General features: G+C 35.6%; 1 protein-coding gene across 3 annotated transcripts; it reads left to right on the top strand.

Annotated features, from left to right (window-relative positions):
- Window positions 1–5,794: 5,794 nt before the first annotated feature.
- On the top strand, window positions 5,795–18,999 carry LOC18035186 (DExH-box ATP-dependent RNA helicase DExH11). Of its 3 annotated transcripts, XM_006424941.2 has the most exons (23): window positions 5,795–6,227; window positions 6,981–7,229; window positions 7,336–7,596; window positions 7,722–7,796; window positions 7,923–7,998; window positions 8,994–9,163; window positions 9,289–9,396; window positions 10,082–10,183; window positions 10,348–10,548; window positions 10,700–10,810; window positions 11,765–11,832; window positions 12,012–12,399; window positions 13,067–13,222; window positions 13,302–13,412; window positions 13,623–13,676; window positions 14,230–14,487; window positions 15,337–15,446; window positions 15,667–15,814; window positions 16,213–16,660; window positions 17,316–17,530; window positions 17,622–17,860; window positions 18,405–18,531; window positions 18,618–18,999. In XM_006424941.2, the coding sequence occupies exons 1-23, from the start codon at window positions 6,090–6,092 to the stop codon at window positions 18,828–18,830; spliced, it is 4,026 nt and encodes a 1,341-aa protein (XP_006425004.1). In that variant the 5' UTR covers window positions 5,795–6,089; the 3' UTR covers window positions 18,831–18,999. The 3 variants fall into 3 exon arrangements, with proteins under 3 accessions (XP_006425004.1, XP_024034494.1, XP_024034495.1); XM_024178726.1 differs by lacking the exon at window positions 5,795–6,227 and having other exon boundaries at window positions 7,156–7,229; window positions 7,312–7,596; XM_024178727.1 differs by lacking the exons at window positions 5,795–6,227; window positions 6,981–7,229; window positions 7,336–7,596; window positions 7,722–7,796; window positions 7,923–7,998 and adding an exon at window positions 8,885–8,929.
- The last annotated feature ends 8 nt before the right edge of the window (window positions 19,000–19,007 follow it).

Raw genomic sequence — 19,007 nt, 5'->3', positions numbered from 1 at the left:
AAAAATTCAAATTACTACAACGATTTATAATACAATATCGTCATTAAATATGTCAACCGCAATCTTCTTTCTAAAGTATTCGACATGACTAGCGTTAAACTCTAATCCAAATCCGAACATTAAATACATCGTAACCATCAATACAAAAACACCGTAATCGCCAGTTCCGGACTCCTGTTGTGGCGCGCTCCTAACTGCGATAACTTTTCAGGGGTCGGCACTCCGCAACTCAGGTCGGATGTTGTAGAACCCAACATATTTCAACCATCGAGGGAAGATAACTTCAAGTGGCTTGAATTTCAACCTGTATCTTTTGTCGTCGTGGCATGTGAGTAATGAGTCATAAATCCAGACTTTGTTTTTCCGAAAGTCTACTCGTGCCAGTACCCAATACTCGCCGTCCAAGTTAACAGGGATGAGTAACTGTATATAAAAATACAAAAACATGTTCGTTATATATGAAATTGATAAACAACTAAGAAAAATCGACAACTTGTATATAAAATGCAATAAAATACATACCATATCGACATCCGTCATTGATTTGGACATTGTGTGCTGTCGCCCACAAAGATAACTATTCACGCGGTCGTCGAATACTAATGAATCGACCGCACAATCCCCGTTGTTCCATAACTGATTCAAGAACACCTAGTACATAGATAACCAAGAAATGCATAAATAAACAAAACTTAAAGGCAATAATTAAAAAAAATTAAATAGTATTTATAAGTTTTGTCGGCACGTTACCCAAAAAAATGTGTCAGTATGTGTGACACGTTGGAGTAAGGCATTTGGATACTGCCGTTGTTTCTCGCTAATCAAGCGGAAATACTCGTGAATATGCTGTTGAGAAACAGAAATATAACGATTAAAAAGAAAAATTTTGGTGAAACAAAGCCACAACAGTATACATAATTTTGAAAATAAAAATACCTCATCGCCTAGCCATCCCATCGAAGCTGTACCCAAAATTATTTCAAAGAATGACCGCGGGTGCTGGACTCTCCGGCGGACTCTGCTATCACTAGTGAACCATCGATCAAACTCAGCAAACAGACTAGAGTCCTCCAATCCTCTAAGTGGATTTACATCCACACTCGTACTCATGTCAATCGCATGCTCCATGATTTGGGGTCGAGGTAAAGGCCGAACGTGTTGTCCTCGCATGACCGGAGGAATCATGTAAGGACTGTTATAAACATACGACGGTATGTACGCGCGGCCGAACTTACTAACGCCTGGAGGCACCTCAGTGAACACCTGCACCCTCTCCCCACTAACATCCCCGTATAAACTATACAATGACGTGGGCGTAGACAAATTTTCATTGCCCACGTCAGTACACACTCCATAGTCATCCGGGGCCTGTCCATTCGCCAAGAAGAACATATTAAACAACTATTAAATTAAAAGTTAAACGAACATAATTATTAAATTTAAATTTGCTCACCGCATACGAGCGTGCAGGGGGAGAATCCTTATTTGGACGTTTAGAAAATGTTTCGATGAAGCCAACAACGGTTTCTTTAAAATCTTTTAATTCTGACTTTATTTCATACACGTTACGATCAATCTTATCCAGCCGTCGTTGTATGTAATCATTAAACTGTTTTGTCCTCGACTATTACAAAAGAAAAAAATAAAACTTTAGAATAACAATAAAAAATTAATAATTTATAAAGGAAAAATATCGTATATTATTTATAACCTCAGAATCCCGTGCGTCATCAGAGTTTTCTGTTTGATGCTGGTGGTCATCAACAGCCACCTCATCCTCAGAAGTGTCATGACGCTGCTCTGGTATTGGGTTTGGTATGTCGTCATGATCGTCATGCTCGTCTGATTGCCTTGTAACCGACGGCATCGCGTTGATTGAGGATTGGTGCTGTATAAAGTATCATTTAAAATTAGTAAATGAAAAGTCAAATATTTTGATTAAAAAATTGTTAGTACTTATAGTATACCGACCTTATGAACCCAGTCTGGAATGCTTGGCACGTAATCCTTCACAGAGAGCCAATATTTTCTGCTACTCTCCTTTGAATTTGGCTCAAGAGTTTGTAAAACGTCCCCCTGCCATAAATTCAATTGAGTAAGTATACATAACTTAAATTTAGTAAAGTTAAAAAAATAAGTAATACATATTACTTACAAGACGAGATTCGTCGTTGAAGAACGAATAAACCTCCGCAAAGTTGATTCTCGAAGACGCCATGGGCTTCTATTGCAGAATGCGGGGAATCTTATTCTTCGTTTTGACGACCCATGTTGATGGCAACCCTCCGATTGCTTCGTAAATCCAAGCCTACAACAACCAAAGTGAAAAATCAAATAAAACAACTATCAAATATTTAATACTATAAAACTTATTAATATCGCAGAAAAAAAACGCACCTGAACCCCAGACATAAAGCCGTAAAGATTGTATTTTTCAATATTATGATCTAGATTTTTCAACCGAGTCTTCTTAAATTTCTCATCTTTCTCGAACAGTGCATTGTCAAGACTCTCGTAAATCATTTCCCACGATAATAGACCCCATTGACGCTTTCGGAAGTACTGTATATCATCAACTTGGTCAAGCCACTCGAAATTGACTTGACAGTGATTTTTTCTTGCATTTAGTACTCTGTCCGCAAAATAAAACAGCGCAATTTTTAATGCGTCCATATCGTCCATTTCCTCGAATTTCAACTCCTTAAATACTGCATCGAATTGCTTCACATTAATCTTACGATGCACACAATCAAAATACGTATTCCGTAGCCTCTGCTCCATTTCATCATTTTTTTTTATTGGTATCAACACCAAATGAAAGTCCAGTAACCAAGCACCATTCGACAATTGACAAGCGAATCAAATGCTTACCAATTTGAAACCATAACTGATCTTCACGACTATCTTCTTCATGGGCCACTTGCCGCAGTAAAAGATTGTGCAAAATCACCCCACTAAATGGAAAACTTCGACACTCCAAGAAATGCCCAAATATATCCTTTTTTTAACATGAATAACTGCCGCTTCGTTAATTTTTCCTCGATGGCTTTTACGACCGAAGATAACAAACACATGCTCGAAATTCGACCAGGAAAGTGATCGGCATAACGAAAATACATCTTGCCTACTTCGATATCCAGTGATTCTGATTTCGCCATGTATCTGTAATATTTATAAAATTATTACATTACATTTACAGAAAAAAAATTGACTCGTAAAAAAAAATACTAATTTTTGGTGCGATAGGCTTGCCTGTCGCACCAAAAAAATGGTGCGACAGGCCAGATTTGGTGCAACAGCGGGCCGCGCATGGCCGCGCGCTGCTGCCCAGCGATGGGCGCGCGCGAGCGCCCTGCCCCCCTCCCTCCCCACCCCCAAAATTAAGCGCAATCACTCCAAAATCGAAAACAATACTCCCAAACACCACCAACCACCACAAACATCATCACCACCACTATTATTCTCAAGCTATAACTATTATTATTCTAAAATCTCATTTTAAATTGATGAAAATTAGAAAAATGACTAACCTAGGTTTTGTTGAAGGTTGTAGATCGTAGATCGGATGTCGGTGAGAGATGGAGCCGCCGCCGACGAGGGTTGATGTCGCTGCCGATGATGGGAGTTGGATCGGTTTGGGAGAGATGAGTGAAAGGGAGTGTTGGGGGAGAGATGAGGGAGGGGTATTTTGGTCTCAAAGGTTGTTTAATGGCTAATGTTGATAGAAATATTTGTGGGGGGTTAAAGTGAAAAAAAGCAAAAATTTTTTGGTTATTACTGTAAATTTCCCAAATATATGAGGGATTTTACTTAGTATTGTAATAGATTATGTAACAATAGTACTATAATTGAAAAACAATCAATATCATTAAATTAATTTAAATACTCAACTACTCTCCCATTGATTATATTCTTGTGTTTGACTTAAGATTTTTCTTATTGTATTTTATTCATTGTATTTTTAATTTATTTTTTTTATTAATTTTATTAATTATTTTATTTTAATTCATGCTAAAATTGTACTATTAAGATTGTTGTAGTAAGTCATATAACATCAATTCCTGTGGAGACAATCTGAATATTTATCATTATTACTTATTATGTACACTTACACATTGACACATATAGTAATAAACAATCAACATTTTTCTTCAATAATTTTCTTACAATTTAATGAGAAAGTCTTATGCACATACCACCCAATGAAACTAAACGAAGGGCAATGTAGACTTGTAAATGGTTTTTATATTAAAAAATAGTTTGATGATTAATATAAAGAGAAAAAAATCTAATAATAAACTAAACAAAATAATAATATTAAAAACGATAATATTAATTAAATGCATACTGAAATTGCCTTCATAAAGTAATACGATATTAAAATCAACAATTAATGCAAACAAATGCAGCATGTTTTATTTCCCTTATTTATGGAATCTTTTAATTCCATTAAAGTCATTGTAGCAAGTTTCTTAATATTCATTCATATAAATAGAGACTCATAACTTTATGATTTTTACACATCTCCTTTAATTTTATTAAGTTGCTTATAATTCACTTAATAAATAGAAAATGTCGAAAAATTTTAGTTTCATCATCTTGGCTTTGCTTGTAGTGGCAAACATTAAATGCACAATTATTACAGCCAGTCATATTGGTCAAGGATCTCACCAAAATGCTTTATTTTCTAATAATCCCGCAGCATCACCCGGAATTGTTGATTGCTCGGGGCTTACAAGGGAAGAATGTTTGATCGAGAAGTTAAAGAAAGCTATCGAAGACTATATCTACTACTGTCCCCCAGGGGGATGCAAATGATTTTGATAATCAAATATTTCTTTTATCTTTTATGAGTGCTTTTGCAATAATGATCAATCGTATCAAAATTGAAACTGTATTTTAATAAATGAAGAAATTATTTCATTACGAGTACATAATGTTATGTCGTGTGTGTTTTGGTGTGTGAATTGGCTTTATTTTATTATATACATATCGTTGAATCAATCTACAACAGAGTAATATATTGAAATACTAATAATGATCAAGCGATCATTATTACAATGTTGGTACCATTTGTAATTTTTGAATTTTAAGCCCATTTTCTTTTAGGGTGAGGCTAATTGTATCTTAACAAAAAAAAAAGAAAAAAAAACTTTTAACCTTTATATTTTATCGAAATCTTATATTACAAAACTGTTAGAATGAATTTGAAGGGTAAACTTTAATGTATGCCCTGTGAATATTTAATTTACCCCTAAAAAATGTGAAAACATTAACTTACCCTCGTTTACTGTAAAGAAATCCCCTATTTATGCTCATTTTTTGAAAAAAAAAATTAAAGTAAATTGAGGTTTTCATGCGTTGGCGGGTAAATTGAAGATTTTTATTGGGAGGGGGATGAATTGAAGTTTACCCCAATTAATAAAATAAAAATTATGTATTCAACTGTGTATGTATTATAATGTTAATCTATGAATATTTACAATGAGTAATCTATGATTTTCTCAAATGGTCAAGATGACGGAATTGGATATCCCACCTGATCGACCATTTTTAAGAATTAAAAAATCTAAAAGAAAGAAGCTAACTATTGATACTTATTAAATCAACTATGTGATGAGATGATCTAATATACTAATAAATATTTAAAAAAATAATAATCAACTTTCGAAATGAAAAAAAAGAAAAAGAAAAAGAAAAAAACCACAACTCCGACAAAGCAACTGGAGGTCTGGAGCTGATATTAGTCCATATTGGTGAAAAAGATGGTTAACCGAGAAGCTCTCGTGTAATTTCAAAGGAGAGAATGTTTACTGAAAGTATTTTTTATTATTTTAACATAATAATTATTTTATTCTTAAGATCCCTGGATTAATCCCGAACGACACTCTTTATAAATTTGTCCGTAATCTTATTATTTCCGTACCACTGAGTGACTGCTCTCGTAGAGCTCTGCCACGCACAACACTTTAAACCCGCGAAAAGCATAAACCCTCTGAATCAAAAACGAAACAAAAGTCACTTCACTGTCATTACATTTCCCAAAAGGGAAAAAAAAAATCTCTTAACGGAGTCCGCCGATAAGGCAAATGAACAGGATCCAAGCCACGAACGAGCTCGCTTTTCGGGTCGGATTCTCCGGCCACAGCGGCCATCTCAGAGTCGAGCCGCTCTACACCGTCGAAGACCGCACTGATCCCATAAAATCTCTCCCCGATTTTATCCTTGTAATTTTCATTTTGCTTTTTTAAGTTCATCATTTACATGACAATAAGCATTTGGACTCGATTGTGTTTGTAGTTGTTTGGTTCTTTACTTCGTAGTGAAGTTAAAAGTGGTGTCATTTTTTTCACCTTTTAGGGTTTGGCTGACAAGTGCTTGAATTGGGTGATTATGCTTAACCTAGCCTTCATTTTCGTCTTCCATCATTTACTAGTTAGTTTCTCTTTTCAATCATTTTAATGTTTGCAGTGTCTTAAAATGGTTAATGAATTCAGCTTGTGTGGCTTTTAATCCACAGCTGCTACATAATGCAATCACTAGCTGTGAACTGTGAAGTATAAGTGGGTGGGTAGTTTAGTAAATGTTAGATGCAAAGTAAAGTTGGTTATTAATCACTTTCAAAATTTAGCAGAAACAAAAGATATGTAATAATATGGGATTGCAACTATTGAAACTGAACTTTGACTTACATAAAAACGAATCATGAAGTGATAAATGGGTATTATTAATCATAATGCTTTTCAACCTGAATGAAATTTGTTTTGCTGATTAGGTGGGGGATATAAATCAAGAATATTTGGATTTTTTTTTTCAGTTGACTCTGTTGTTAAATAAGCTATTAGTATAGTGCCAACTTTCACGAATTCCTCTGAGTGCTTCATTTTTTTTAAGTGGCAGAGTAGAGGAGGTTATAATTTCTTGTACCCTATGAGTTGGATTCTTTCTACTCTACTAACTTATGTCTTTACATATCTTAGCCACCTGCGTTTCCTAGGGAGACGGCTGAATCAATAAAGGAGCATATAGAGGATAAATATCTATCAATGGGATTGGACACCAATGAATTTTCGCCAGAAAAGGTTGGAAGGCAGTGGGATTTTGATTGGTTTGAAATGGCAAAGGTTCCCCTAGAGCCATCCTTGGCGCAGTCTGTTGTGGCTCCAGTGTGGGAAGTACCATTCAGACGACAAACAAAACAAGGGAAATGGGAACCCAATTCGGTGCAGGTTGAATAAACTCATTTGCTAAATTGGTTGTTTCATTATCGTACTTATCAGAGTTATCTTTCGTTCATAACTTTGGCCACAGAATTGGATTTTTATATTGTTTTAGGTGGACGTATCAGAACTGATGCTAGGAGCTCAAGATTCGGGTCCTCTGCCACGTGTGGCTGGACCGGCAAAAGATTTTGTAAGAGGAAGCATCAATAGCCGTCCATTTCGTCCTGGAGGTTTAGAGGATTCCCAATCCTTAGAGAGGATTCTTCCTGATGGTGCTTCTAATGGTGAATGGGTGCAAGAAATTTTGAAAGGTGGTCCTGCTCAGGTTGTTCCTCCAAGCTTTAAGCAAGGATTAGACCTTGGTGAGCTACAGGTATTTTACTTAACTGAGGATGCAAATTGAAAATCTTAGCTGAAAGCCCTGTATGGTTTGAGAAATAATCAATTATTTTAGTTGCTACGTTCTTTCTTGTTCTATTGACATTACTCTCTCTGAAGGCATATCCTTGTTTGTGGAACGTCTACAAAGATCAGGACCAGAATTCTCTCAAAAGCACGTCAGATGAAAAGTTGGTCAGTTTTGCATTATTGTGGAATTATTACATGTGATGCAAATTTATGTGCTTTTGTGAAATAGACCAATTTGTATTCTGGCATCTTTTTTTCAATTGGTGTTTAATCTGTTAATGGTATTTGCAGAATGAGTTGTCTGTACAGTTTGATGATTTATTCAAGAAAGCTTGGGAAGAGGATGTTGCAGAGTTTGAGAAAGATGGTATGTCAAGTCTGCATGTAGACATTTTTTTAAGGGGTTCAACAGTATGTGAAATTTTTATATACAAGCTTAGCAAGCTTTGCCTTGACACAATTGCTGATGAGAATGATGATCAGCCCGTCATATGTGTTTACTGGTGAGAATAGTGATCAGGCTATCATATGTTGATAAACATAGTTGATCATTGAGCTCAGCCTTGACTCACCATACAAAATGGAAGTTTTCGTTGACTTGTATGGCTGAGATTGCCTAATTGCTATTAATTTGACATTCTAGGTTGCAGCTAAAGCCATTAAATTGACTCAATTCAGTTATACTGAAGTTTGCCAGAAATGTAGGATATTCTTATAACTAAGTTTCTGCTTCCAATGGCTGATGGATTAGAGAATATGCAAGTTTGCTGGACAAATTTGATATTTAAAAATCAAATACCCATTTAGAATTAGTTCTGGAATTGCCAATTTTCAGAATTATACTATTGAGACAGAATAATTGGGCATCAAAATTTTGAACATGAATCTCATAGCAGAGAAGTTATCTTTCTGCTTTTGGAAGCAGCTTAGGTCTGCTTTCCCTGTGGTGGAAAGACTGATGTCCATATGCATATTTGACATACTAGCAGCAACTTAGTATTTGCCTTTTTGGTTCCTTTTCTATTGTAAGTTAAACAGCAAACTGCTCAAGGAAGTCGCACTCAGCTTGATTGCCCTGCTTAAGATCCACTATCAGTTTGTAGGGAGAGAAGTCTATAGAAAGACATAACTTGGAAATCTTTCTCAGACTGTTTTGTATCAGTCTAGCTGCTTCTTTCGAAGTCAAAAGTTCCTCAGACTACTTGATAAAGATTGGTTACCTAATCGAATTAAAATTATGCTTTACTGGAGGTTGCATCCATTTGGCAATATGCAGCACAAGCTCAAAAAGGAAAAAGGTGCTTTTTGCATGTGGTTTTTTAGTTTATAATTATTTTTCCTCATATCAGAGCTGTTATTTAGGTCCTCAGTTGGAACCAGAGTCTATTGATTCAGATGCTGAAGGAAAAACAACTGTTGGGTTCAACAGTGTGAAAGAGGCTGATCTATCTGTATTAGATGAGATATTATCAGTTAAATCAGGAGGAACAACATCAATATTGGATGATGGTGGTGGACAGCAGCAGAAGGAGGTAATTAGTTAAACAAAAGCAGTAGAAAAGCTTTTCACAAGTGAACATTGTCACATCTGTTGTTCTTTGATCTGTTTCCTCACTGGCTTTACAATGCTTTTGCTTATGAATACAATTTACTGCAGGCATGGGTTGTTAGTGGAAGTACTGAAGCAATTGCAGATCGCTTTCATGAACTTGTTCCTGACTTGGCACTTGATTTTCCTTTTGAGTTAGATAACTTCCAAAAGGAGGTATCGGTTAATGCTACTTTTGTTCTTTCTTTCTTTCTTGCTTATATTTGTTGAATACAGTTATTATGGTCCAATTAAGAGGTTACTTTTTAGCCAGGAGACGAGACATTGATGAAACATTTGATGTTTAAGTTAAGATGTGGTTTTGCAGACTTAAATTTATGCTTGTATTCTTTTTTCAACTCTGCATTGCCTTAAGGTGGATAAAGCATGTATTTAATTGGGTTTTCATATAACTTATTACTTAGTCTGGAAAACAACTTTGCAAATTCATGGTATCTTGGGTAGTCCAGAAAACAACTTTGCAAATGCATGGTATCTCTGATTCCCTTCTTTTGTTCCTGCCACATCTTTTTCTTCTTATTGACTTACTTTTAGTTTTGGCATGTTTGAGAAGTTTAAGAGTTCTTGTCACATTTTGGCTCGCAATCTCTGAGGCGACTAAAATGCTGGCTGTAACCAAAATCTTTATCTATAAGCTTGACAAAGTATTTATGCACTAAAACAACTGCATTGATGGGAGGGTGCAATGAAAGCATCTTTACAACAGTGGCAGGTTATTTAATGGACCTAGTTTTATCCATGTCTTCCTTGAGCTGTTGGCCAAATGTTTTCTTTTATTTTTGTTAGTACAATAATTTACAGTGGCTGTGTAAATTAAATTATTTTTGGAATATAATTACAGGCTATCTATTATCTGGAAAATGGGGATTCTGTTTTTGTTGCTGCTCATACTTCAGCTGGGAAGACTGTTGTTGCAGAATATGCATTCGCTTTGGCAACAAAAGTATGACCTGAATCTTCCAAATGCTTGGTCATTTTCCATTGTATTGATAGAGAGTTGTTATTGTTTTTAATTGAAACAACCGTATTCTCTTTTCTGATATCTGGAAAATCTGGATAATTTTAAGATTTGTGTATGAATTCATGGTGTTCTTTCATGTCATGCAGCACTGTACAAGGGCTGTATATACTGCTCCCATCAAAACCATCAGCAACCAAAAGTATAGGGATTTTTCTGGGAAATTCGATGTTGGCCTCCTCACTGGTGATGTTAGCTTGAGGCCAGAGGCTTCTTGTCTCATCATGACCACCGAAATATTAAGGTCAATGCTTTACCGAGGTGCTGATATTATACGTGATATTGAATGGGTAAAGGAATTCGTTTCATGTGCAATCATTTTTTCAAAGTTTAACCTCCCTCTTCTCCTTATTGATCAAGTTTTTTCACTTATGTAGTTCTTTTTATCATTATTACTGAAATTCTTTCCTTTGTTTTGTTTATGGGTCGATGAAAAGATAGGTCATATTTGATGAAGTGCACTATGTCAATGATATTGAAAGAGGTGTTGTTTGGGAAGAAGTTATAATTATGCTCCCAAGGCATATCAATATTGTCCTCCTTTCTGCCACGGTACTTACTTCTTGTTGACATTTGATTGAATATTGTAATGTGGACTTGCTGTTAATAACATCAATACTGACTTTGATCTTTCATTTTCCACTTTCCTGTTTTTAGCTTTGAGTGATTACTGCTAAGAGTAGTGTCAGGTTCACATGCAATTGCCAGCCTGCAAAGCATTTTAATGCTTGCATCCATCTGTAAATTATGAAGCGAGATAAAGTAACCTGGTGCCATTATCCCTCAGTTGTCAGTCTCATGATAAGCAAATTTTAGTCTTTTGAATTTTAATGGAAAACTCATTCTGGTCTATCTCATTTGATAACATGCATATGAGCTTTATGTTTATTGAAAAGTAGTGCATATGCCAAAGTTATTCGGCTCTGTTGGTTCCACCAAGGTTTGACTGCTTTTTCAAGAAATTGAGGGTACTGCAGATTTTGTAATGGGTTTAGATTGTTTTTTGATGCTGAAACGCATCACTGATCATGTCCAATTGCCACTTTCCTTTGGATCATGTTTTCTCATAACCTCTTTTATTTTTTATTTAATTTCATTTTTTTTATTTAATTTTTTTTTTTGGGGCGGAGAGTGAAGTATTGTTAAATTGGTTAGGTAGTCAGTAATCTCAATGCTTTGCCCGTGGAAAATTTGAAGTTGATGGATGTGAAAGGCTGGTGCAAAGATATCCTTTCCTAATTGAAATATAATCATATTATTGAATATATCCCTGTAAACTTCATGAATCCTGATTCTGTGAGAAATAATAATTTAAGTTGCTTTCTTCAAACTTAATTGGGTCATTTACTATGCATTATTAAATTTATTGTGTTTTTAAAGATTATAGGTTCCCACCCGCGCACACCACACAAGCAAAAAAACAAAACTTGCATTACTAATCTTTTGTTTGCGCATCCCTTTCTTTATTTACAACCTTGATATGATAAACTGTTTGTTATCTTGCAGGTACCGAACACAGTTGAATTCGCTGATTGGATTGGTCGAACAAAGCAAAAGAAAATTCGCGTTACTGGGTGAGTAGTGAATCTTTATGATGGAGTTAAATTCTTTTGGCCGTTCTTATTTTGTGAGTTCGTCAGTGTCTTCCAATTAACAAGTTTATTTTCTTCCCCTAATTATGTGCAGCAGAAAGTGATTTTTACTTTATTTTAGTTACCTCACTGTTAATGTTTTCCTGTGTTTTGTTTATTAGCACTACGAAAAGACCTGTTCCTCTGGAGCACTGCCTATACTACTCTGGAGAGTTCTATAAAGTATGTGAAAATGAAGCTTTTATACCTCAAGGGTGGAAAGCTGCTAAAGATGCATACAAAAGAAAGAACTTAAGTGCAGCTAGTGGTGCTACCGGATCATATGCTGGAGCTTCATCACCTCGTGATGGGGCTCGGGCTCAGAAACGTGAACATCCTAATCGTGGTAAACAGAACAAGCATTCTGGTATGCAGAATTCAGGGAATTTCTCTGGAAGTGGTTGGAATCAAAAAAATGGTGGTAGCCAGAACAATTGGGGGTTACGGAGATCAGAAGTGTCTATCTGGTTGACATTAATAAACAAGCTCTCAAAGAAATCACTATTACCAGTATGCAAATTCTATATTTAACATATTTTTATATAGTGAGCCTAGTTGACTCTGGTCATATCTGAGATTGACACTCCACTAACCTCTCAGGGTTTTATCCTGTTTATGTTTTCTAATCTTTTCTTTTTATTCAAACTTGGAGAGGAAGGCACAGTGGTTCTGATGAATTTTGGAATGCAGGCCTATATTAGAGGAAGTTTTTGGATGGAAAACACCTTTGCTAAAAAGTAAAAATAGAAAATTGCTGCCTAACATGGTTTATGTGCAAATTTTCATTATTGTCAATGGATAAAAACCCTGACTTCCATAGCAAAACATGGCATCACAGTTATAGCTCTAATATCTGTGAAATAATAATTAGTTCTTAATTGTTTTTGTTTCCTTGAAAGAACCAGTTGAATTCAATATATTTTATTGTTTTGTTATTAATAAATCTTTTCAAAGTTGCACTTAATTTTAAACTTGGCTGACTTTGAAACTTATGATAACTCATGCACTAGCTTGAATCAGACACATGAGGTATCTATATGCTTTTGTAAGCATCAAATAGATATATGTGGGTTTCGTCCATTCATCTTTTAATGAAGAAAACTATTCCAATTATGTCATTGGGGTTTCTCTTCTCTTATTCATTTTGGCCTTGACTTGTGTCTCCTTGTGTCTCCAGGTGGTTATATTTTGTTTCTCAAAGAATCATTGCGATAAATTAGCTGATGGTATGTCTGGAATTGATCTCACTAGTAGTTCTGAGAAAAGCGAGATACGAGTTTTTTGTGACAAAGCATTTTCACGGTTAAAGGGCTCTGATAGAAATTTACCACAGGTCTGCTGGCTGCAGATTGATTTATTTCTTAGTAAAAACCACTTTGACTTTATTCATATTAAATTGATGTAATTCATAGATTGTCCGAGTGCAAAGCCTTCTTCGTCGGGGAATTGCCATCCATCATGCAGGGTTGCTTCCCATTGTTAAAGAAGTTATTGAAATGCTTTTTTGTCGAGGTGTGGTTAAGGTGAGGCTGTTATATATGATAACTTTTCTCTTTTTAAAATACTGCAGTTGTTGGTGGTGATGTTTCTAAAAGGTTAAGAATGTAGACATTATTTACAAATTTTCATTAAAATATATGATGTTTGAGATTGCAAACTTGGCACGCTATTGGATTATATTGGTCAGTTTAGGATTTATGGGTGATTGACACTTTTCTCTGTTCTTGCCCTAGGTTTTGTTTTCAACAGAGACATTTGCAATGGGGGTTAATGCTCCAGCTAGAACGGTGAGTAATTGAATTGTTGCTGAAATTGGAATTATATTTATCTGCAGTAGCTGTCTATCTAGTAGGTCCATCATCTGTATTTCTTCAGAAGTTCTCATTTACTAATTCTGTTTTAATTAGTGTGCATTTAGATCTTGTACATTTGAGGTATCATCAACTTGGAGAAAATGATGCATCTGCTACACCAATGGATGAATCTGTGTCAAAATATTTGGCTAATCTATTAGGTGGAATTCAATCCATAAAAAAGTGTATGCTTAGTGAAAGGTTGAAAATGTTATTTGCCTCAGGAATACATTTTCTGTTGTATTTAATCTTTTACTGGTTTATACTTGTTGATAAGTTAGTATGGTAGATTTTGGAATGAACTATCCTCCATGAAAATCATCGGTTGCAGTGCACAATATATTTGTATACTTATGATTAATTATGTTTATATGCAAAATTTTACCTATTTTGTATTTTCTCTCTTACTTGGCTGCGTCCAGTTATAACCTTGTTTATATGACATGTTCATAGGTTAGATGCTGACTTGGATTGAGATTTTTTGCAGGTCGTTTTTGATAATTTAAGGAAGTTCGATGGCAGGGAATTTAGGCAATTACTTCCTGGGGAATACACTCAAATGGCAGGTCGTGCTGGTAGAAGAGGACTTGATAAAATTGGTACAGTTGTTGTACTGTGCCGTGATGAAATCCCGGGAGAGAGCGATTTGAAACACATTATAGTTGGAAGTGCAACCAGGCTGGAGTCTCAGTTTCGACTGACATATATTATGATCCTTCATCTTCTTCGTGTTGAAGAACTGAAGGTATTAGAACTTATAGATTTTGCAATGGATGGAAGCTATTTCCATGAGGATGGATGAGAATTTATTGAATTTGCCCATATTCTTTAACTTTTTCTGCTAGCTATTCCTTGCCATTTATCACTCAATTGACTGGTTTTCAAACTTTTTGTTTTATAATTGCATGGGCAGTGAACCTTTATAGTATAGTTAATGATTATTTAAAAAAAAATTAAATTGAAAAAGAAAAGTTTATCATTTGTGCATTCACTTCTGCACATACTTATGTTTGCTTGCTTGTTTTTCTCATATGTGATAATTGCTTCTTTCGGGCTTACTATCTATATCTGTTTATTTCCTTGATAACAAATTGGAGAAAATAAATTATCTCCCTTGAAAAAATTACCAAGAAATGAAGATGTTTTTATCTTTCTGATAGATTTTTTTCCATATTAAAGTAAAATGGTCCATTTTTTTTCAACCATGTCAGCTTCTTTAGTTCCCCTCGTGCATTTAATCTATCATTCATAGCAGCCTTATAATTAAGGAAAGGGTCATTGCCAAAGAGTATTTGTCCAATTTATTCAACCTCGTTGGTCTAATTCATTCTAAATGATTGAAACCCATGACCATGCTGTCCAAGCTTCTGTCAGAACATAGAGTTTTATGATGTGGCTCATGATATCTAAACTGAGACTATTCATCTATGAACTCTTTAGTACTTGGGAGTTATTTATTTTCATAGATAATGGTCGTGGATTCTTTTCTCCTTTTCATGTTGGATGCAATTACATATATTAGATAATCCTAATGTTTCTCAAAGCCAGTTCCTTTTTGTCATTTTACTAGTGTTGATTGGGACTGCAAATGTAGGTGGAGGACATGCTGAAAAGAAGTTTTGCTGAATTCCATTCTCAGAAAAAACTTCCAGAACAGCAACAACTTTTGATGCGAAAACTTGCTCAGCCACCAAAAACCATTGAGTAAGTATTTGAATAGCAGAATCATGATGATTTTTCATAATTAATATTCTATTTCTGAATGCAGGTTCTCTTACGTGCTAGAAGACATGTTAAATCTTCATGTCTGTTTTCTTATAATTTCAGTAATTGCCAGGCGATTGCCTTTTTCATCTGTCATTAAGTTTTTTCCTTAGTGACTCTGTGATTGTATAGCTCATCAAACATGACTTTTTCCTTGTAGATGTATTAAGGGTGAACCAGCAATCGAGGAATACTATGACATGTACTACGAAGCAGAGAAGTATAACAACCAGATAACTGAGGCGTTCATGCAGTCTGCCCACCAATTTCTAATGCCTGGAAGGGTGTTATTTGTGAAATCCCAGACAGTAAGTTCTTGTCTATAGTTTTTTGTGTACTTATTTCAGTAGTATGAATTTCATTTATTTGTTTATTTTTTCCCTCTTCCTTTTTGTACCACATAGAATTTCTTGCTTTCTGAAGTTTAGTAATCAGCTGCTATCCTGCTTAAGTATTTTTGTGGGTGGTGATGCTTGCTTAGAGGCCAAACAACTTGTTCTAGCGCTGGAACTATTTTGACAGGCAGGATTTGAACTATGTTAATAAGCATCAAAACTGTAGTAATTTATGCCAAGTTAGACTACATCAGTGCAATGTGCATTCTCTTTCAATAGTACCTTGATTAGTAACTTCTTAATGTTCTTGTTTATTTACTGTTCATTCAGAGTAATTATGGTTGCTAAACCCAAATCATTAACTGACACAGGGCCAGGATCACTTGCTGGGAGCTGTTGTGAAAGCACCTTCTGCTAATAATAAAGAGTACATTGTAATGTTGCTGAAACCTGATTTACCATCAGCTTCAGAAACTTCCTTGGATAAGAAAAGTGGGGACTTCTCAGAAGGCTATTTTGTGATACCAAAATCAAAACGTGGTCTTGAGGAAGAGTATTGTGGTTCTGTTTCTCACCGTAAAGGCTCAGGTGTTATCAACATAAAGTTACCTTACCATGGTGCTGCTGCTGGAGTGAGTTATGAGGTCAGAGGAATTGATAAAAAAGAGCTATTATGCATATGCAATTGCAAGATAAAGATTGATCAAGTTGGGCTTCTCGAAGATGTCAGCAGTGCTGCTTTTTCAAAGACAGTTCAGCAGCTTTTGGTTTTGAAATCTGATGAAAAAAAATATCCTCAAGCCCTTGATCCAGTGAAAGGTATAAACATTATTATTGGTGCTTTGGGACAGATGAACTGTATGGTGCATTTTGTTTCTTTGAGTCATCCATTCGAGTTTGTGGGATTGTATTCTTCAGTGCATCATTTAACAGGAAATAATGAAGTTGAAAAGTTAAATAATATCTTCTTGTCTCAGGTTTTTTCAGTTCCGCAGATACAACGCCTTCTTTTATGGGGTGCAATAAGTATTCTTAGTTGTGCATCAGTTGGTTAATGTTGTTTGATTTTTTTATGGCTGAATTTGTTGCTAGACTATTTTGATGGAACAGCAACTCTGGTCTCCTTGTGACACACTTTATTGTATACTTATGGGCTGTGATTATGTTACAAAAAACTAATTAAACACCCAAAATTTTAGAAGAAATATCTGTGAAAGAGGAAAGTATTAATCAGATAAAGAAGTGTGAACCTTGAGTTCTAAAGATAAAAAGTATGAACCATGTAGTTATGAGGCCAACTAACATAATGACCTCATAAGCGTCTTGTCTTCCGCTACCTAAATGCATGCCTTTCTAATTGTAATGTCTCCCTTTGGCACCCCTAATTAGCGAGCAATTATAACTAGTTGTGCATTTTGGTTTTAGTTTGTAACTTACCTTTGAAGTGATTTATGCTGTGGTGATCCTCTTTCAGATTTGAAGCTGAAAGACATGAATCTAGTGGAAGCATACTACAAATGGGCTGGCCTATTGCGAAAGATGGCAGCAAACAAATGTCATGGTTGTATAAAATTGGAGGAGCACATCAAGTTAGCCAAAGAGAATAAGAGGCACAAAGATGAAGTTAATACTCTAAAATTTCAAATGTCTGATGAAGCACTTCAACAAATGCCAGATTTTCAGGGCCGGGTAATTTTTCTAACGTCCCTTGTTGCTCTGTTATTACAATCCCCTGGTTCATTTGCACAACTCCCTCTTAATGTTTTAAGCTAATATGCAGATAGATGTTCTGAAGGAAATTGGTTGTATAGATGCTGATCTTGTAGTTCAAATTAAAGGCCGCGTTGCTTGTGAGATGAACTCAGGGGAGGAGTTAATATGCACCGAGTGTTTATTTGAGAATCAACTCGATGACCTGGAACCAGAAGAGGCAGTTGCTATAATGTCTGCATTTGTGTTCCAGCAGAGGAATACTTCCGAACCTTCTCTTACTCCTAAACTTTCTATGGCTAAAGAAAGGTTAGATGCTTCATTCTTCTTCCTTTGCTCTCAATATACCTAGAAGATCTAGTTATTAGATGTTTTGTTACTTAATAAATCATGCCTAATATTTATGTTTTAAAAAATATGATCTTTGTTATTGAATCGTGATTTTACTTTGCCACCAATACACGGAAGTATGATACCATGCGGCTAGAGTGTTCCAGAATTTAGCCGATTTCCGGGCATTAGTGGGATGTCCTTATGACCTTGGTACTTACCCTTCTTAGGTGGTAATAATCACATTTCAATATCTAGTTGGCAATGTGGTATGAGAAATGAGAGAGAGGATTCTGCTTCAGTGGGTGAGAAAACCTAAACTGTAGTTCTGGAATAACCTTAGTGAGAAATTTTAGTTAGATAGGTTTTCTGCTTCAGGGGTGTACCATTGAGAAACCCTAGGTTGTAATTCTGCAGAACATTTTTTAGTGTTATGATTGACATCTGCTCGTTTCATTTCTCTTCACATCTTTTATGACGTTTGTTTAGTATTCAATCTAATTCCAAACTTTATTGGATTCAGATTGTACAATACAGCTATTAGACTTGGAGAGCTTCAAGCCCATTTCAAAGTACAGATAGATCCCGAGGAGTATGCCCGTGACAATCTCAAGTTTGGTCTTGTTGAAGTGGTTTATGAATGGGCAAAGGTTTACTTTTACCTCTACTGACGTCCTGTTAAACTAGCAGTAGCCTTGTGCATGGTTTGCCATCTCATATTTCTTCCTTCCCGCAGGGCACTCCATTCGCAGATATCTGTGAGCTGACTGATGTACCTGAAGGCCTGATAGTGCGGACCATTGTCAGATTGGATGAAACATGCCGTGAATTTAGAAATGCTGCGGCTATTATGGGTAACTCTGCCCTGTACAAGAAGATGGAAACTGCTTCCAATGCAATAAAGCGCGACATTGTTTTTGCGGCCAGCTTGTACATTACTGGAGTATAGGCACCTCAGAGCCAGAAAACATCTTTTCCCCAGATCATCTTCAAAAGAAAGGAAGCAAATTTGAAAATTTTTGTGTTGATGCTGATATTCCAAAGCTGCCCAAATTGTATCAGTTTAATTCAATTTCAAATAGAGTATGGTAGATTGTATTCTCTCCCCCCCACCCCCCCCCCCCCG

Source organism: Citrus clementina, unplaced genomic scaffold (assembly GCF_000493195.1).
Source record: "Citrus clementina cultivar Clemenules unplaced genomic scaffold, Citrus_clementina_v1.0 scaffold_8, whole genome shotgun sequence".
In the NCBI taxonomy this organism is placed as follows: Eukaryota; Viridiplantae; Streptophyta; class Magnoliopsida; order Sapindales; family Rutaceae; genus Citrus; species Citrus x clementina.
The sequence above is the reverse complement of the archived record's forward strand: the minus strand, read 5'-3'. Positions and strand labels throughout refer to the sequence as shown.